The 21,715-nt window shown below is 35.1% G+C and overlaps 1 protein-coding gene and 1 long non-coding RNA gene across 3 annotated transcripts in view; one reads left to right on the plus strand and one right to left on the minus strand.

Annotated features, from left to right (window-relative positions):
- Positions 1-21,715, plus strand: part of LOC150101188 (uncharacterized) — a 320,189-nt gene that overhangs the window by 130,388 nt on the left and 168,086 nt on the right. The window lies entirely within an intron of this gene.
- The window catches only part of LOC150101189 (leucine-rich repeat protein soc-2 homolog), a 408,424-nt gene that overhangs the window by 48,364 nt on the left and 338,345 nt on the right, over positions 1-21,715 (minus strand). For both annotated transcript variants that reach the window (XM_090402102.1, XM_090402101.1), the window contains 2 exons: positions 13,693-13,807; positions 3,268-3,480 (listed from right to left, as the gene is read on the minus strand). In XM_090402102.1, the coding sequence (XP_090258228.1) occupies positions 3,268-3,480; positions 13,693-13,807 (328 nt within the window). The remainder of the gene's footprint in view (positions 1-3,267; positions 3,481-13,692; positions 13,808-21,715) is intronic.

Genomic DNA, 21,715 nt, shown 5'->3' on the forward strand with positions numbered 1-21,715 from the left:
CTTAACAATAACTTATTTGATAAGAGTTCCACAGTAGTATTCCTGGCGTACAGTGTAATCCGTTGATGTGATGACGTGCGAAAAGGCACCCAGCTCCTTAAGGATCCTCTGTAGTGACAGCCTTTGGTATCCAAAGTTTTGCCGCTGTTCGGCGTTGACTGCGTTTCAGAGACTGTGACACTTGCCCTAGCAAACATCTGTAATTTTCATTTGAGTTAACAGTTCATGGTGTCCCCAATGTCCTTTGCATTGCAGCAGAACACTCCCGGTATGGGGGAATTACGTTTACGAAAACGACGAATAAACTGCTAAGAAACATGTTGAAAGTTTGGACCATTTGCTCTACCCACTCCGTATGAACGAAAATAATGTATTTTCTTCCAACGTCAAAACCATTGCTATAGCTAAATGTAACAGAGTCTACGCGTGCTCTTCTATTAATGTGCATACAGTTGAACAGCATATCTTCAGTGCGTGTACTGAAGTACCTAAGTTTGGTACTATTTTGTGCACCATACTGTATAACAGCCTTCCTTCTGGGAAAGAAGCCGTTTCTCCTGGGTACGCAGGCATCCATAAGATATAAGCTAATCCAAACATGGCTATTGTGTAACACAATATTGAAAATATATATAATATATATATAGACACATAAACAATTATTTATTTATCCAAAAAATAAAAAATCTCAATGAAGCCTTTAAAATAATTAAGCAAATTATGTGGCCTTTGTTGCAAGACAGTATTCTCTTTTCTTTATAACATCTTTATATACATCAACATGTTTTTAAATCTGGAATTAGTCTTCTAATGCGCTCGAAATGTGAATCTTGTGACTGAAAAATTCTATTTCCTTTTTTTCCCCCGTGTATTTAAAAGTTCATCCAAGCCTTTTGAGTGTGAAGGAATGAACAGGCTGTTAAATCTTAACTTCTGCACATATTGCCATTTCAAGCTGGACCTTTTCTGAGCTTCCATTCTGTGCAAATGAGTGACGTCAGTTGTAAAAACTTTAAGGTGTAATTTGATTAGCAATCCCCCCCCCCCCCCACCCCCCCCCCCCCCCACCCCCCCCCCCCCCCACCCCCCCCCCCCCCCACCCCCCCCCCCCCCCACCCCCCCCCCCCCCCACCCCCCCCCCCCCCCACCCCCCCCCCCCCCCACCCCCCCCCCCCCCCACCCCCCCCCCCCCCCACCCCCCCCCCCCCCCACCCCCCCCCCCCCCCACCCCCCCCCCCCCCCACCCCCCCCCCCCCCCACCCCCCCCCCCCCCCACCCCCCCCCCCCCCCACCCCCCCCCCCCCCCACCCCCCCCCCCCCCCACCCCCCCCCCCCCCCACCCCCCCCCCCCCCCACCCCCCCCCCCCCCCACCCCCCCCCCCCCCCACCCCCCCCCCCCCCCACCCCCCCCCCCCCCCACCCCCCCCCCCCCCCACCCCCCCCCCCCCCCACCCCCCCCCCCCCCCACCCCCCCCCCCCCCCACCCCCCCCCCCCCCCACCCCCCCCCCCCCCCACCCCCCCCCCCCCCCACCCCAAGGATTTCAGTTGATGGAATTTTTCAATTCACAGACGGTGGGGAAAGGACAAGAGGGAATGCCTGGGAGGTGAGAATGAATGCTGCTAAGAAAGGGATGAGGGATAGATTTTTTCTCTCATAGGTGCGGTGCACGATTGGAATGCTGGATGTCGTGAGTGAAAGCAGTGTGAACGAATTCAAGAATAAGTATGATAGCTGGTGCATTGTAGTATGGGCCTCTCTCAATGAATCCCTGGAGGTCTCTCCTAATAATAATACTTCACCATAGTAAATTTAAAAAGGAAAGACTTTTAGGAATCTACAGTGGCCACCAAGTGAGTGGCACCTAAACAACTAAGGATGTATAAAATGTCCCAAAATTTGGGAAATAAACATCAGATGTCACAATTTATATCCCAGGCCACCTACAAACACACATAGAAGGTACACCACTTTGATAGAACTTTAGTCACCCATGTGTTTCATTACGTATTTGTTGTTGTTGTGTGTGTGTGCACGCAGGCTACAAGTGTTATTTGTACTCTCCAAAGTTGTTTCAATGACTGAGATGAAATATTGGAATCATTAAAATTAGTTTTTAATCCTTTCCTATTGCTGTAAATATTCCATTAAGCCTCCAACATGATGGCCTCACAGAACTTAAGCCTTAACACACAAAATATATCATGTTCTTAAATTTCTTTAAAAAAAAAAATTAATTATATCACCATACATAAAATAGATAAACCAGTATTACACAATACAAATTTTATTCTTCATATATCTTAATTTTTAAATCACTCACACACACAAACAGAAGTTTTCTTTCCATTTTACAAGAATAATATTATTATGCTGCATCTCCAAGAACTTGTCTTTGGAGAGTACTCTATATCCCATACCCAACCTAAAATCTATAGTATACTTAATCCTCCAACCCCACACAGTACAGCACTATCCAACCATGTACACTTTACACCATTTTATACTTTTTTTTTTTTTTTTGTTAATTGTGTGTCTTTGCTGGTCAATTTGTCTTCATACAGGAATGAAACGCTAGTTTCTGGAAGAAAAAAAATCTTACTACTTCTGTATGAGACTTCAGCTAACTCATCTTCAATTGAAAAAGCACATATAAAGAAAGATTTTACTTATTAGGAGAATAGAAAGGTCTGGTCTTTTTGAATCTAAGGGCAGCATGTCCCATCATTCTTCTAACCGTGCTATGGAGGTGCTTAACTGCATACACATTTGCCATTTATGTTTTTGAATGGACTTTGTGCATTACAGCCATAAATGTTGATGAGTCATTAAAACTAACTCATCTTCAATTGAAAAAACACATATAAAGAAAGATTTTACTTGTTATTAGGAGAATAGAAAAGTCTGGTCTTTTTGATCAACCAATCTTTCTTTGCATCATTTTGCCAGTAACTAGTTGTGCTAATGCTTATCTCCTTAAGCTCAGAACTCTGTCTTTAATGGTATGGAATGGAAGGCATACAAAAGTTTGTGTTCCCTCCATTATTAGCTGAAATAGTCAAATATTTCACATGGTAGAATATATTCTGAATAGAAAAATTTACAAGTTAACTTAAATTCCACTTTTGTTAGCTGCAGATGTACAAAATATAATTTGAGTGACACCAAATTTAGAGCTTCATAAATAATGCTGTTTGGAACTCATAACAAGTCTCATTTAAAATTTGGAAGAGAACAGTAAAACATTTTAATACTCTAAAACACTTACCTATTTCATTTGGTAAACATTCTAATTTGTTTTCCTCTAGATCTAAAACTCTTAACTTCCTTAGATTTCCTATAGTTGCAGGAATTCGTTTGAGCAAGTTATTACTGAGTATAAGGACTTCAAGTGCTTGCAGATATTGAATATCATCTGGAATTTTACTTAGTTGATTTGTACCTAAATTTAATTCAACCATGTTTGTCCATGTACCAATATCTAAAAAAAAAAAACAAAGCAATAAAAATTAAGTTCTATGCACAATTAACCTATATCAACTTAATGACTTAAATAGTCACTCCCCCCCCTTTAATTAAACAGTGCAAAAACTAGGTACTAGCAAATAGTTTATACTACTCTACTGTAAGATAGTAGATGTATCCAAGAATAGATATAGCAGATGCTACCTATAGCCAGCATCAGTCATATTCAGGAAAGAATACAGTTCTGTAGTATTTTACAGGTGATATACACTTGGTGTTTTGCACAGAACACTAAGTAAATCTGATAAACAGAAAATTAAGGTTATTACTTTTGCACAGGGCAGTCATGCTAAATTTTGAATAATGTCATTATCCTATGGGATGAAGCTCACCTTCTCCATAGAAGAAGTTTTAAATATGAACACCTTTTCAAAGAAAGTTGTGGAGCCCTTTTACATCAGCCTAACCAGAATTGAAACGATCCCCCCCCCCCTCCAAAAAAAAAAAAGAAAAAAAAAAAGAAGATTCTAATTTTTTGTAAACATCAAAAATAGTTTTAATATTAATTTCTAGCATGCAGCAATCACTTTTAATAGGTAAACAAATTGTTGTAAGTAGCTACTATTCCTGTTTTTTTATTTTAATTAATTTATTTTTTGCTTGTTTCTACACAGTGATGTACTGGTATTTTCAGTATGAAATATCTGTATTTTCATTTAAGTTTATTACTTTGGTTATCATGTAATTTTGTTAATTTTTAATTATGCCACAGGTACCTTTTTAAAGATAAGTATTAATATGCTGATCCACTAGGGCTCTTCTCTACTTTCTTGAGGAAAGTCTCAAAAGAAAGTGTTCTGCTGCACAGAATACTTCGCTTCTTCATGCACCTGTTGGTATGAAGAAATGAAATCCAGACTTTAGAACATCTTTTAAATTACTCTGGATTAGAGATTATATATGTGTGTGTGTGTGTGTTTTCCCTCACTTGTTTACAAGTTAAACTTGCCAAGAAATTATATTCTTATTTAACCACCTTACCGGCCATTATGGATCAAATATGTATCCTCATACATTTTAACGTATATTCAATGGTATTACAATTTTAATATGCACTTTGCATCCATGGTAACTTGGACATATATGTCCAGGCAAGTAGCATGGTTAATCCTTTATCCAAGTGTCAGCAAATAAAGTTTGGGCATGAAGATTTTTTTATGCATAAACTTCGTTTGCTTGCGATTTAAAGAATCTGCAGGGGGGGGGGGGTCATACCATTTTTATGCCTCTTTTCTGAGTTTCTTCTGCTTTCAGTTAGTTAATCATTTGTCAGTTCAAATGAATGAGAATCAAGGAACTCTTACATTTGAAGCATCAAGTTTTATCTCAATTCCATTTCTACAAATTTCTTGGTGATATTGATGTTTCTTTGGAACCCTGTGAACCAGAAACAAACTGTGGGCACAGTTTTCTCTGACAGCAGTTCACTGTTGTTGACTTTACTTCTTTCAAGCAATGGTCACTGTAACTGCTACAGCTCGACTAACTGTAAAACAAATAAAAGCTTCTGAAGATTGCAATTATTGTTTGATCCATAGGTTGCAGAAGGCTGATAGTATTGGGAAGCAAGAATAATACCTTTACATTTTAATTTAAGTCAGTTAAACGTTGCAGGATAACCTGGCACATTATCAAGGAGTAAAAAAACTTTAAATGCTAAATTATTTTCTCTGTAGGAGCTGGAACAAAACGACTTGCAAACTGTGGAAAGGCTTATGTGTTCGTCACATATGTTGATTGGATTTAAACAGTATAGATGCAAACATAGATTGATAAGAAAATAACTATTTATTAACTTAAATGCTAATATTTTGCTGGTATTATATCCAGCATCTTCAGAGCATACAAAAAATGTTTGTTACAGTGGCGAGACAACCGCAATCCGATGTACCAGTGGGACTAGCATGAGCAATTGTAACGTGCAACACAAAGACTAAAGTCCTAATTAGGAACCATCTAAATTTTAAACTTAGATGGCACCTAATTAGGACTTTAGTCTTTGTGTTGCAAGCTACAATTACTCATACTAGTCCCACTGTTACACCGGATTGCAGTTGTCTTCCTACTGTAACAAACTTTGTTTGTATGCTCTGAAGATGCTGGATATAATACCAGTGAAATATTAGCTGTTAAGTTAATAAATAGTTATTTTCTTATCAATCTGTGATTGCATCTATACCGTTTAAAATCCATGGGTAACATATGTTACCCATGATTTTTTTTTATTAGAACTCAAAATAATTGAAATGTCACCTTGTCAACATCCATAAAGCCCTCAGGTTTTTAGAGTGGTAAACTACTCATGGCTTTAGTTCATAATCTTCCAAAGCATTCCCACCAAGTAGCAGGATTGGATGAACCTTTGAAATTTTGAATTCTGGAACTTTTGACTCCCAATTTGAAATGAAAGGCAGTGACAGCATCTTTTCCTAGAAAAGGCTGAAAAATTTGATGAGAACAGTCATCTTCTTCACTAATTTTTACTTAGGTCAAAGGAAATTCTTTTTGCTAAATTATAATCAGCATTTACAGATTCATCAAATGATATGAAAGGGTTTCACAGTTATTCTTTTTTGAACCTAACAAACTACTGGGCACTAACCTTAAAATCGGCAGAATTGTTTACCATATCTTCCATGCATATTTTAATATCCTGAAAAAGATCCTTATTCATTTCAATATTCAACCATGTTTATTATTTTATTTAAATTCTGAATTGTTAAATAGTATCCCATTTCTTTGATATTTTGTTTTCTAGAAAACAAAATATCATCAAAGATTTTCTAGTAACAATTTTTTTTCCCTTTTTTAACAAAAAAAATTAAGTATTAAATACAGTTTTTTTTTATTTTAAAATTGTTGCAATTGTAGAATGATTGATTCACAGAAATTATAATCATGATTTTCAAGATTGCTGAATTGTGTCCATTTTAGTTTCTACTGAAATTAATTAATATTTTTTGACACTTTCAGTGCTTTCATGTTTGTTTACCACATTTCAATAAAAGCTAATACTGTATATGTAAATACATATATTAACATATTGTATATGTTCAGTAACCAAAGAATATTTAACAGGCCATAGGATGAGGAATGACAAATTAAATGTTTTCCATTGTGCATTGTAATTGTAACATGTTTGTTAGTGTGGAGGTTTCTGTTCGTTAAATGAATCGGAAGTCAATTTATTAGGCTGCATAAAGTTTATAAATACAGAATGTTCATTTTTTGAAGGTTCATAAGTAGAGGTTTGAATGCATTTGCAGTGTTTTTTTTTTTTTTTTTTTTTTTTGTTAATTCTTAATCATTTCTGTAACTAACTTGCACTGAATTACACTTGTAGAGTTTGTGTGGATTTTTATGGTGCACCAACTGTCAGGGTTATAATATACCAAGTCTTTAGTTAAAATCTACATAATGTATATGCACTTTCATTATCTCATAGACTGACTTGATGTTTTTTTGATATTTCAGATTCAGCCTGAATAGAGAGGATGTTTTATTTACGGATTACCAATGTTAACCACATGAAAGTAATAAAACTAAAAAACCGATTTTTACTAATACTTTATCAGGTTTCATGTAGTTTTTAGTACAGCTCTTACAAGAAATATAGACAGATTCAAGTACAAAGGGTGTATTTTCTTAGGATTTTTTGTTAATTTTTTGGATGTGCTCTGGCTATATGGAATGATGATAGATTTAGATTTTGTGTAATTTCTACCCTGAAAGGGGTGAGGGGGGATTGCAGTTATAGGGTTTGATATTTTTTGGTTTTTGTGGGGTTGTAGCCATTGGCTAAGTGTTGAGAATATGGTCAATTTCAGTATTCGGGGCACTGCTGTCAGAACTGATTAATTTTCTCCTGCTACACAGGTTTTTTTATAATCCCATATTGTTTTGGGAGGGGGGTACTGCTGGTGAAGTATCTTACCAGTATGTGTGAGTTTATTGCATTTATTTTTTACCCAGAAGAAGCCACACAAGTCCTAGTGGCAAAACAAGTAGGTTTCATTATCTTTGTAATCAGTTTATGATCAAATAAAACCCACTTATTTCTAATTAAACTTACCATTCAAGCATATCTGTATCCAATATATGAATATTGTCCATGTCATCCAAAATCTGCATAAATGTATAAGACTCAGGTGAAGTGCCAAAAACAGTAAAACATTAACTCCATTTATTGTAAAAAAAAAAAAATGAAGGCAGTCAATTAAAACAGTTTGCAGCTCAAATTATGTCATATCTCACACATAAGTGAATCAGTAGTTCCTGTGTGTACAGGTACAGAATGGAGGAAACAATTTTAGCTTGGCTTAACTTAAAATGATTTCCTTTGTTCTGTTCCCAAATAAGATTGATTTTGGCTTAATGTAGTTTATTCATAGTCCTTTTTTTTTCTCCTCATGATGACCGCTACTGGGAAAACAATGAGTTTTAATGCCTGCAGTCTACATAGGGAACTAATGAAGGGACGAGTTGCTTTGGCTGCTATGTATATAGCCTTAATTCCCTTGATTGAAATATAGCTTGGCATCCAGGAATGGGTCGTTGTTGTTATGTAATGAAACCTGTGGAGCATTCATGACTAAACATACACACATGACCACAGTAATAAGATTTTTTAATAAAAGTAAATATTTCATCCTAAGTATCATAGGATATTTTCAGTACAGTTAATTCAAACAATACTAGGAAATCACATAAAATTAGGGTGCATGCTTACAATGGAATCCCTCTATGCATGCAGTAGCATATTATAGAATTAAATTAAAATAATCTGAAAAAAAAAAAGTACATTAAAATGAGAACATATATAAAAACACTCATGTTTATATAAAGATATATGTAGAAGTTAGGTCTTTCCAATGGTTTGGGTTTTCAATTCCATGTTGTGTGAGGCCAGATTTCAGCAGTTTGATAAGATGGATATGGTCTTGATGTTCCGAAATGCATTTGCTAATGGAATCTACCTGTCTGTTGTATTCAGTTCTTACAGGAACATGGGACCTCGTACAAGCCAGGTAGCATCAGAGGTGAGAGTTTGTCTTTAGGAGAAGGTAACTGATTGTGGATCTGGTTGATTGGTTTGTAGGTAGCAGCCAATTTATATTTTCTCATAATTTTTGAAAGATGCTCGAAAATGCCTTTGGCATAAGGTTTGAAAATCCTATGGGCTCTTGTCTAGGTTGATGTGTGGGGAAATGACTGATTTTTTGAGTTGTTTTTGGGTTGTATTCATTTTGTATGGCTGTATTTTTGATGGTTTCCAATTCTTGATTTAAAGATTCTTCAGAGGAGCAGAGGCTGTGTGCTCTAGTTACTAATGATTTAATGATGCCAAATTTTTGAGATAGATGATGAGCAGAAGAACTGTGAATGTAGCAACCTGAAAATGTTGGCTTGCGATAGAACCATCTTCTTTTCTTTGGATCTGTACATCCAAGAAGGAGATACCCTGTGGAGATTCTTTTTCCAGCATGAATTTGATGCAAAGATGATTTTATCTAGAAACAAGTGTAGTTCTTCTTCTGCATGACCCCCAGACAGCGAAGATGTCATCGCCATATTATAGCCAGATTTTTGGTTTAGGATTAAATGTGAAAATTTTTTCTTGAATGTGTTCTAGAAAAAGGCTTGGTTTGGTGATAATGGGGACCCCATTGCTGTTCCTTCCTCTTGCTTGTAAATTTTCTCTTTCCAAGTGAAATAACAAATTTGAATAATTCAACAACGGATGGAAATTTTTGTAGTGGGAAACAATGTCAAAGCTAATTAGCATGTCAGTTTCCAACAGTTGAATGTCTTTAATTTTTGCATGAAAATCTGTGAAATTTTTAATTGATGAGGCTGAGCGACCTATGAGAGGACAGTGAAGGTTAGATAAAAATCTTGATAATTTGTAAGTCAGGCTGCTAATAGAATCCACGATGGATCAGAGTGGAACGTTATTCTTATGAAGTGTAGGTAAACCGTATATTCTAAGAGGCCTAGCATGGTATGTCCTGAGTTTTTATTTATTTTTTTATTGTTTCTTGATCTAGGGAAGAGGTTTCCTCTAGTAACTTGTTTAGTTTCTTGAGCTTTCTTTTTGTAGGATCATAATCAAGTTGGGCATATATTTCAATCTCAGAGTAATAAATTCATTTTTTGGTCATATGAATAGGCATGTAGGACAACAGTGGTATTTCCCTTGTCAGCTCTGATTATGAGATATTCATGTCTGAAGGTTTGGCATCATAGATTATTTTTGCAATTTTGAAACGTAGCCTATTGACTTTAGTATTGGACAGATTTGTGACCTCTTGCTAGAACATTCTAATTCATCTTCTGTTAGTGGATGACTAGATAAGCTGACAACCCATTTTTCGGTCAGTAATTTGTTGGTACTTTTCTTAGATCGATTTAACAAAGTAAGGTATTTTTTAAGTAGATTAATGCTACTTTTTTCAGATGCTTTGATCCCTGCATTTTTTGAGACATTAGAAATCAATTGTAGCAATCCTTGATTTAACATACTTGATAATTCAGTTTCTAATTCTGTGATTTTTAAAATATTTGTTGCCAGTTCATGTTTAGAAACTCGTAACTGATTAAACAGTAAGGAATGGCTTGCTTTCTGATAAATTTTATGAGCACCTGGTGATTTGATGGCTTCCATTAGTTTAGCAAATGTGGGAATGAGTTTATCGCATCTGCACTTTTTAAAAAAAAAAAGAGATTCTGGCACATAGCTTACCCTGTTTCAATTGTAGTTTGTCTTCTGTGCTATTAGTTCCCCATGAAGGAATAAGACTTTGTTGTATAATGAAACCTGTGGAGCATTCATGACAAAACATACACACGTAACCACAGAAATAAGATTTTTTTTTAATAGGTAAATATTTCGTCCTAAGTATCATAGGACATCTTCAGCACAGTTAATTCAAACAATACTAGGAATCCCATACAGTTAGGGTGCCATGGATTTTTCCCAGTGGATGCATTGTGAAAAATTTGTGGACTGTTAGAGTAAATGAAAAAAAGGAAAATATTAATGTACGTCCAAAGTATATATTGATAGGTTTCGAAATGGGAGCTAGTGTTGGAACTGTAGCAGAACTTTTGCCTAAGCTCTTCTAACTTTAGAAAATGAAAAGTGAAATGAAGCATCTGGAAGATGAGATTAAACACCTAAAGAAGAGAATTGCTAATGTGAATGAGGAGGAAGAAGTTATTATGAAGAAAGAGTAGAAAGATACTCATATATCGTATGGGGACTCAATCATTAAAGGTGTTATGATTAATAAAGTATACAAACATGTTTTCCTGGTGTAACAATGACAAATGTAACTGATGCTTTGCAGAGAAAAAGGAATTAGTGGTAGTTGTGGGCATGAATGATGAATGACTTAGTGAAAAAAGGAATGTTCGTAGACTTGAGTAAGTTGTTGCAGGAAGTAAGGATAATAGTGTTAGAAAAGTTGTTAGTGTGTTACCCAGATATGACAATAGCGAATTAAGAAGAAGAGCAGATATAATGAAAAGCAAGAGCTGAGGTGTGCAAGGCAAATGGGGTCCTTTGATCTAAACATACCAGCCTTAATTAGTAACTTTTATTTAATACAGTGGTTTCTGTATAGGCAAGCGAATGCCAATTCCCTGCATATAGTTTGAAATATGGGTTGGGAACAGTCTTTATTAAATGCTTCAGTCAACTGTGGCACATAGGAAATTCTGTTTGTACAAGCCTTCTCACAGATGATGGTGATATTGTTCCTGACAGACTGCCTTAGGACCACAGTTATACCTCATAGACAAGCAATGAGAGTTATTTTTCTACTGATTAAACACTCCAAAATATCTCGCATTTAGAGAAACCAGTGAGGTCTGCTGCTTTCTAAATAATGGCTCCAGCCAGACAGGCACCCACAATAAGCCCTTTATCAAACTCCAAAAGATCCTTTGTTTTTCTCATTGTGATCAAACACTGACAATTGCTGACCAGCACCATTCTTAAATAGTTACCTAGAGAATGTGGTGACACACTTGCTGAAGTATTTTGCATATACACTGCATACATGACGTTTATGTATATCTACATAAAGGTTTCTAAATTCAGTGGCCGGTATGTGTACCAGGAACACGATAACATATGTTAACTGAAGATAACCGTTCAAAGAAAGGCTTAGAAAAAGTTCCTCTAGTCGCCGACTAGAAGATAGGCCACCTGAAGATAGATTTGAACTTAAGTCTATCTTTGGGCAGCCATCTGTGCACTTCCAGTGCACTATAAACAGTCAAATTCAATGTTAAGTTAGTTGCATATCTATATCTGTATATTTTTTGTGATTAGAATATTCATTAAAAATTTAGCCAACATGAAATTATTTGTATCCAATTCTGAAAATAAAAGCAGATTTTATCATTGAACAAAAATTATATTAGCAGCAAAGAAATGCGATTTGGTTTGAAAAATGCTCTACCTGTATTTGTCAGAACACTATCAATCATTTGTGAAGAGTCATGGATATGGTAGTTTGTGTATGTACAAAGGCCAATAATAGCTTAAACATTTATGGATCACCCATTTGGTATTTATTTCCACAGCTATGGTATAACCTATGCCACACTAAAGGAATAATCACATTTGATTATAACCAATATAACTGTATAGGTAAAGGAGTAGCATCCTCTTTGAAATGGAAAATAGTGCTATGACTTCTTGAGGTAATAAATATCTACCACCGTGTTTTTACTCAGGTTCTCGTGAATTCTTGACCTACTCAATAAAGAAGAATTGTTTGTGCTTCACTGTGTTACCAAGAATCATCGTTCATTAACCTATTTAAAGAAAGACTAGCAGCATAACCTTTGTCAGACATTGTGATATGTTTAAAATGTAGTCAACTCTTCACAACATGATATAATTTTTCCCAAGATGAAAGCATACATATAATGCACATGCTACTAGAGATAATGCCGAGTAGTGAGTTAACAACTATGGTCAACATAAATGGCTCATTCTGTTAATGGAAATAATGCACAGCATAGAACACCTGAAAGAGGGTGTGTTATGCTGAGAAGAATCTTAAGTTTTAAATCTTGAAACACAGTAAAACTTATTTTGGATACATGTAAATAAATACCAATATTTATATTAGGAAAATAAATGTTATATTGGGAATTATGACCTCTCCATACTCTGTTTAGTTGAGATAGCATATTCTGCTAGGCCAGACTGTTCCAATTCATGGTAACGGATGCAAGATTTATGCTCCTCATGACTGACTGATAGCTGTGGATCTGGTAGATGCTCAGAAGATTGAGTGAAGAAAGCTCCTTCCATTCCATTCTGTTAAAGAGATTTCTGAACATATAGCCAAAGTTCTAAAACCTGTTAATAATGTTGTAGTATCCTTTCATCCTGTCAGGAAGATTTCTACTTCCTTTCTTCACTTAAAGACAATCTTTCAACACTCAATCTTCTAGGCATCTACCAGATCCCATGCTCCTGTGGTTTGTCAGTACATTAAAAGATGCTTGTGATAGTAAATTGAAATTGATTCCATAACTGTATGTCATGTTCCATTTTCAATTTACTATCACAAGCATCTTTTAATGTACTGAAGATGCCTGTGATACATAGGTAAAATAAATTATGAGCCATAAAATTTTCACCTAAGTTTTAGTTTCTGTATTTAATTTTTCTAAATTAAATCCAAATAACTGGCAGTTTTATTAAGCAAACTGCAAGTGACAGACCAACGTAGATGCTATTCTTCTGTTTTGCACATATAGCTAGGTTAAAATCATGTGTTTTGCGTAAAGAGAAATTTCAGTGTTGTTGTGTACACAACACTGAAATTACAATACAAAAATGAAATGTTTATCTTGTATGATCTTTGCCTGGACTGGTTAGTGTATCCAATCAATAGGCTGCAGATTCAAATCTTGCATGGATGTTTGTGTGGAAGACCACCTCCCCACTTATTGGAGGCCTGAACTGGCACGAAAAAAAAGTTCCATGTTTTGTCTTAAAAGTACGGTTTGCAGATTATGCAACAAATAAACATACAAAAGTTAACTGGCTAAAAGAACACGAACAAAATGTTTTGTTGTAAACTGGTAGTTTAATACATATATTGGAAGATACATAATATAGAAATAAAATTCAAGAACTTACCTAAGGGCAACGAAGTCAGCTGGTTATCTTTCATGTTGAGTTTTGTTAGATTTTTGGCACGTGAAAAAATACCAAAAGGGATTTTATTAATTAGATTGTGCTCCATATTTATAGACTAGAATAAAATAAATATTGTTAATATTCTATCACATTAAAGAACTTTATATATTATACTAAAATCATTAAATTTCTCAAAAAATATAAGTTATATAGAAATATAAGTACTGTTCTCACCAAGTACATTTGACTTCTATAACTCTTAAAAAACTGTCTTCATGAGAATTTTCAAACATCATCTTTGATATTAATGAATTACATGCTGTATGATATACTATGGTAGTCTCCTAATTCAGGTAATGAAGACTGTTTCATTCAGGGAGAAATACTTTGTTAGTGAAGTTGCATACACACACTGCATGTGTAAGAGAAATGTGTATTTGTTAGTGATCTTTCAATTATCTGTTAATACACTGCTTGCAATCTATTCACCTTGTGAGTTAGCCAGTCTCATTCAGAAGTAACAGGGTTTTTTCTCCCAGAAACTTGGGTTTTCATTCTGTAAAAAAGCAAACCAGCCAGAATAGCAGATGGGATTAACTGCTCTATCATAAACAGTAAGCAGGTTTCTAAGAAGCTATGTTACATGGCTGTGATAGGCCATCGAGCAGTGAGTGAATATGGGAAATCAGTTTGCTGATTAGTTGGCTAAGTCTAGGGTTATATGACAATAAGATTACATAGTGCTGTTCCATGAATCAGTTCATATACTAATCCAGGGGTTCTCAACCTTTTCCAGTGGCGTACACCACTATATTTAATTCAAGATATTAGATGTACCAGTAAAGCTGCGGCTCATGTACCACGAGTGGTACACATACCATAGGCTGAGAATCCCTGTACTAATCCATTCAAGGATAAGTTAACTGAAGGTTAACTGATTATTTAAAGGTCAGATAATTGAGAAATTACTGTATAGATAAAAAAACAAGGAAAATTCATGTCAACTATGTTTATGCTTCTTGTGCATATTTATATAAACCCAAATAAAAAATTGAGTAACTGCCACTTTCAGCTTACTTAATTCCCTATTAAATGGTCCAAAAGTCATAAAGGTACCAAAGAGTAATATTTTATGAACTGTTCTTTCATGGAGCTTGAGAACAGTTCAGGATCTAATTAATAGACTGCACCAGTTATCCAGACCATTAATCATTACAGATGTCTTTGTAGGCTGTTTAATTATTATTTTTTTTTTAATATTTTGAAAATACCACCACCATTTGAAGAGTTAAAAAAAAAAAAATCTATGCGGCTGTATTTTAAAGTACATATGTATATACTTTTCAATCGGAAATGCCACATTCCTGTAAACAAATATCATACACTAGTAAAATTTCTTACGTGAGTGACTTAGCTTACTAAAATTATTTAATTCAAATGAGTTTCTAAATTAAAAATTATTTCTCTTAGTTTTTGTTTTAACTGTTTGACTTTTATCTGATGCCATAAAGCAGCTATTGAGTCTAATAAAATTAATGTTTAATTAACAAAACCTACTGATCTCTATGGAAGAATAGTAATTATCAACTATGAATTCTAGTTAGGCATTTTATGCCTGCTAATTTAATCATCAAATTCTTAACATGTACCCAACAAGGGTCATACAGGATATTATGATAGTACTAAATGAAAAGTTACACCATTACTAACTTCCGATCAGCAATTTTCCTCCAAATTAATTTATCTGTCATTATTCCAATATTATCAGATCTTATGTTTGTCTTTTAAGGTGTTTTTTACTGTATCGGTTCATCTACATCTTGGTCTTTTCCCTGCCAACCTGGAAGAGAACACTTGTTTTGTTAATCTTTCCTCTCCCATTCTGTTCAAGTATGGGAGAGGAAAGATTAACAAAATTAGATTAGCTCTACTAACACATTCCTGGTTGCTAACAATGTCAAGTTCTTTCCTATTATCCTCGTTTTCAATATGATATTGCCACTGATATCATCTGTTCACGCCCCTCTCACGACTCATATCTGAGGTCTCTAGTCTTTTTTGGTGAAGTGTTTTATTTTTAACCCAGCTCTCAGATCCATAAGTTAAAATTGGTTTAAACACAGTCTTGTATATAGCTAATTTAATGTTTTGACTAATTCTAATAATAAATTTTTAATAAATTTATATGGAATCTTATTCCACATAAATTTATTCAGCTGACTTCTTACTATACCAGCTTTGTTGATACTGATAGTAGATTAAATATTTCCATATTTAATCTACCATCTTCACTAAAAATTGTGCCCGAATAGCTGAAGTAATGTACATCCTTGTCTGACACCAGATTTAATGTCGAACCATCTTCCTGTACTTCCTTTAATTCAAGTAAAAAAAAAAGCATTGCTTGATATAATGTCGCACTGATACCTTAAACTGTAGCATTTTGAATACTTTTTTGATGGTGCCTTGTCATATGTCTTTTGCAGGCTACCAAACTAACTTAAATACAGATGTTTGTTATAATCCACACAATTTCTCAACTATGTTTCGTAAAGTAAAAATCTGATCCTGACAGTCTATTTGGCCTGAATCCAGGTTGTTTTTCAACAAGCTTCCCTTCCATAATCCTTCCCAACTGTTTATGCACTTAACTAAATTTTACCAGGAACGCTTAGTAGCGAAATACATCTGTAATTCTCACATTCAGTTTTATTTCCCTTATATATATATATATATATATATAGGGTACTATGAGAGCTTTACACCAATCATCTGGAATTCGTCCCTCTGTCCACGCCTTCTGAACTATGCAGTGCAGCCAATGCAGAACTTCTATACCTCCATACTTGAGCATTTCTGGTCAATCATCATCTATTCCCTGCCTTTTCACATTTCAGTCTTTTGATGGCTTTTTCTACTTCAAGTATGGATATGTATTCCTGATTGCATGCCTGTTGAGTGTTTTTTTTTACTACTGTGCTGTCCCTGCTTGTTTCATTTAGCAATATGTTGAAGTAATTACTCTATACATCAAGGATATCTTTTTCTTTAGTTTTCAATGTCCCCTTTATCATCTCTAATTCCTTTTACAGCACTCTTTCCTCCATTCCTGAGCTTTTACGATAGCCTCAGAAGATTAAACCACCTTTCTGATATTAATTTTCTGTGTTCTTACCAAAGTCTTCCCATGACTTTTGTTTAGCTAGTTTTACAGTGTTTAGCTTTCTTACATTTGTCTCTATATTCTCTAAGAGCACAAGCTGACTTATTTGCCAGGAATGTTCAATATGCTTTCTTCTTTTTTTTGTTCGCTGCCTCTTTAATTTCCTGTGTCCATCATGGAATTCTGATTTTTCTATCTTTGCAGACAACCTCGCCACATGCCTTTCTGGCTGAATCAACATTTTCTTCAGGGCTTGCCACTGAATCTCCAAGGTTTGGTTCCTGTTCTCAAACTCCTTCATTTTCTCTTGAGTAATGTTTGTGTATTTTAGTCTCTAGTTCACATCTGAGAGCTGCTCAACTTTTATTCACTTTAAAACTTTCTTACATGTTATTCTTTTCAATATGAAATTCAATTTTATCCTGCTCAAGACTAAATAGTGATCACTTCCAATTTTAAATCCTCTGTACACTCTGGTGTCCTGCACCAGGGAGAAAACATCACTATCAACAATAACATAGTCAATGAGACTTTTCTTATTCCTTGCCTCTTCTCTCCATGTGAATTTGTGCACATTTTTATGTTGGAACATTGTATTAGTAATAACCAGTCCATGTCCTGAGCAGAAATCCAACAGGTATTTGTCATCATTACAGGAAAACTTCAATAATTCAATATATGCAATATTCAGTTAGTCAAATTGAGAAATGATACTATTTCCTGCTTTAAATAATTAATCAGTTAACATGATTTTTTTCTACATTACACAAAATTTTTTGTCACTAATCTGCAGCAAGCGGCAACATTGGTCAATGTTACAAAGGATAATTCAGGGGATGATTATGACGATCGTCAAATATTCAACGTTAGCGAAACTGGCCTTTTTAGGAAGTGTATGCCAACAAAAACTTTACTGGCTAAAACTGAAGCATCTAAACCAGGATACAAATTATCTAAAGATTGTCTTTTGCTTTTATTAGGTAGCAATGCAGAAAGCAAGTTTAAACTTAAGCCTAAGTTAGTTTATCGTGTGCAAAATCCAAGACCTAACATTACTGAAGATATCAGCATAAATGGAAAAGAACTTAGATAATGAAGATGTGAGAAACTTGTTAGATTCCCATTCAGAACAGGTGAGCGAGAATGATCTCCAACTAGAACAGCGTGCATATGAAGAAGATAATGTTACAACTAAAAAGCTAACTGCAAAAGAACTTCAGCTAGTTTTGAACCACACTAAGCATGCTAAGGAAATTTTGTTTGATGATGTTCCTGATATGGAACGAAACTTCAAAGTTTGCCAAAATCTTGATGAAGCAATTGCTAGCTATTGCAAATCGCATGACAAGATGAGAAAGTCAAGCACTATTCAAACATCTTTACTTACTTTTTTTTGTAAAAAAAAGTAGCTCAATCAAATGTTTAGATATTAAATAAAATTTTAAGGAATTAATTTTTATTGACTGATGATTTTATCTGCTAATATAGCTTATCAATTTTTTTTTTCTTCAAATTTCTGCTAACTGATGGATGAATTATTCCTAATAATGATAACTAATAATTAAGGAATTGACAGCGTACACTAGAAATATAAATTAAATAAACTTTAATATATACTTTCTGATATTTCGGCAAACGTCACGTTGCCATCTTCTTGCGAACTTAATACAAAGACAAGTGCACGCAAGTACTACATAACAGCAAATGAGAACCAAAGCGAGGAAGCTAACGTTTTCGTAAAGTCCTGATGGTGCCCCCTGGCGGGCTATATTGGTAGTTCTTGGCCTTTGGGCTGAAGTTCTTCTGATAAATGTTTCCCAAATTTGGGGCAGTCTCATGCATCCAAATTTGTTGAGGTTTGGCATGTTCCTAAGGGCTGAGGCTGATTCCATGAATAATCTTATTTGAACTTACTGTGGCTTTCTTCCATCTTATTCTGTGGCGAGTATCCAGAGCTTGGTCTGCAAGCCCAGAGTGGCTGTACTGGTGAAATCTGATGTAATCCTTGTGTTCTGAGATTCTGATATTTGCTGTCCTGCCTGTTTGGCCAAAGTAGGACAATTTACAGCTGCAAGCGACCTGGTATACACCAGGTAGGTCTAGGGGAAGTGGTTGGTCTTTAGTGGAGTGGATAAGGGATGCCAATTTTCTATGTGGTCTGTAACAATTCCTATTTTTTACTGTATTCACTTAATAAGATTTCACTTAGCATGCATTAATTGATGGAAAATTAATTGCATTAAACGAGGTTTTTCTGTGTTAGATTTGCTCTTTTTTCCAAATTTTCCCCAAATATTTTTGTATGTCTGCCAATCATTTTCTATTCTCTATTTAGATCCCCAACAAGGATTAACTTTCCTTTTTCACTGTGTCAGTTGCTTTCTCTAAAGCCTTAAAAAAATTCCTCCACTTCTACCTCAGTAGAACCTTCTGTGGGACCATAGGCACAAAAGTTGCATTGTCCAATTCCCCTACTTGATATTAGCTGCCATTCAAGAAGATTAGCTCTTGTATTTAGTGTTGAGTATTATAGCTACTCGCTACTCCTCCTTTTCTCTGACTGTTATTGCCTGAATATAACATTTTTTAATTATTGCTTAGAAAGATTTCTCCAGTTTCTGTCTTTTTTGTTTCAGTCACCTCTATTATGTCGATCTGGTACTTATCGAATTCTTCTACTAGTTCCATTTCTTTGCCATCAGGCTTCTTATGTTGATAGTACTGATCTTGAATTCTAATGTTGAGTTGGATTGTGTTTCTGGATTTGTTTTTTCAACAGGGACCTTGTTTAACTGGGTGACACCCCAGCCAGCATGAAATTCTGTCATGTTGTACTATCATTTTACATTGCAGTTCAAGCCAGTAAGAATACAATTTGGTCAGCTATATTTATATTTATTAGCTTATATTTAAAATAATTATAATACTGGATAAAAACTCATCTAATATATTTTACTAGCATACAATTTTCATCTAAGAATCATAGGCATCTTCAGTACAAGAACAAATAAAGGCAATTGAACATTAACAGACAGTTGTAAAAAGCACTACCTAAATAGCTAATGTAAGATAACTAAAAAGGTCGGTAAATTTCCTAACTTATTATTAAAAAGAAATATATATACAACAGTGGTCTGAAAAGTTCTTGGCCTCACAATGAAAACACGAATTTATAATTTTAAAATTATTTTTATTTTTCAACATAATCTCCCTTAAGACTAATACATTTATTCCAGCGATGCTCCAGCACCATTATTCCGTCCCTGTTGTGGTTCTCAGCAAGATATGCAAAATATCCCTCTAAAGCTGCAATCATCTCTTGATTTGAATAAAAACACTGACCAGTGAGGAAGAGTTTTAGTTTTGGGAAGAAATAGAAGTCAGAGGGAGCCAAATCTGGGGAATATGGTGGATGTTCCAATAATTCAATGTGTACATCCCTTAATTTTCCAATTGCCAAAACACCTTTGTGGGCAGGTGCATTGTCCTGATGAAAGATTATTTTTTTTCTTCTGCAAACCGGGTCTTTTCTCACAAATTTTTTCATCTAGTCTTGTTAAAAGATCAGAATAATATTCCAAAGTTATTGTTTTACCCTTTCCTAGATAATTAATAAACAAAATGCCTTAGGAATACCAAAACACTGATGCCATGACCTTTCTTGCTGATGGAACCGACTCTGTCTTCTTTGGCACTAAACAACTGGCTTCTGTCCACTGTTTTTATTACTGTTTGGATTCTGGTGTGAATCCTTGGTGAATCAAGTCTCATCCATAGTAATAAATCGATGCACAAAATCAGTTTTATTCTTGTTAAAATGCTCCAGGCACTGTTCAGAGATTTTCATGCGAGTGCGTTTTTGATCTGCTGTGAGCAAGTGCGGCACCCATCTTGCACAAAGCTTTTTCATTTGCAATTCATGCAAAATATATCCTACACGTTCTTTTGAAATGCCTATAGTCTCAGCAATTTCACGCACTTTGACTCGCCAGTCATCCAATACCATATCGTGCACTTGATCAATTATTTCTGGTGTTGTTACACTTTTTGGATGTCTTTCACGTGGATCATCTTCAACACTGGTATGGCCATGTTTAAACTCAGCAGCCCATTTCTTAATTGTCGAAAATGAAGGAGAAGGGTGTCCATAAACTTTAGTGAACTTCGAATGAATTTCTTTTGGCATTAAACTGTCTTTTACAAAGAATTTTATAGCTGCACGATACTCAATTTTATTCATTTCAAGGGATACACACAACACTTTCTCTTCAGACAGCTATATAAAACAAACTACTTGATAGAATGACTTCCAATTTCACATGGAAGTTTATGAAAGATGTACCAACTTTGAAAAAAAAAATCTTCCCGATAGTGTTACCATCTATGGTTTAGACCAAGAACATTTCAGATGACCATCGTATTTAGATAAAATAAAGGTAGGAAAGATTAGCTGATTAGTTTATCCTCCACTAAGGGGATAGATGCAGACAATTGAATCTATTAAAGTTAGGAGAGTAAAGTAGTTTCACATGATTCTTTATAAAGCCATTTCATGAGGAACCAACTTTTATGAAGAACTCTGTTACGTGTTGATAGCATGCTCTGCAAGTCCATAGTGTTCAGACTCAAGGTACTGAATATAAGGCTTGTCTTCTTCTAGGTGAATAAAAGCAGATCTTCTTGTTTGTCTGAAATAAGATGACCCAAGTTTTTAAGTTATATTAAAGTTTCTGTTTGATTCATCTTTGCTTCTGCTGGAATATTCAAATACTCTTGGTGTAGTCCAACCAACTTTATATTATGTATCTAAGTTGGGGTCAAAGCTGTATAACTGAGAGGAGACCTTCACATAGCCTTTAA

This window comes from Typopeltis vanoorti, chromosome 12 (assembly GCF_054136105.1).
Source record: "Typopeltis vanoorti isolate ZY-2024b chromosome 12, IOZ_Tvanoo_1.0, whole genome shotgun sequence".
NCBI classification, from domain to species: domain Eukaryota; kingdom Metazoa; phylum Arthropoda; class Arachnida; order Uropygi; family Thelyphonidae; genus Typopeltis; species Typopeltis vanoorti.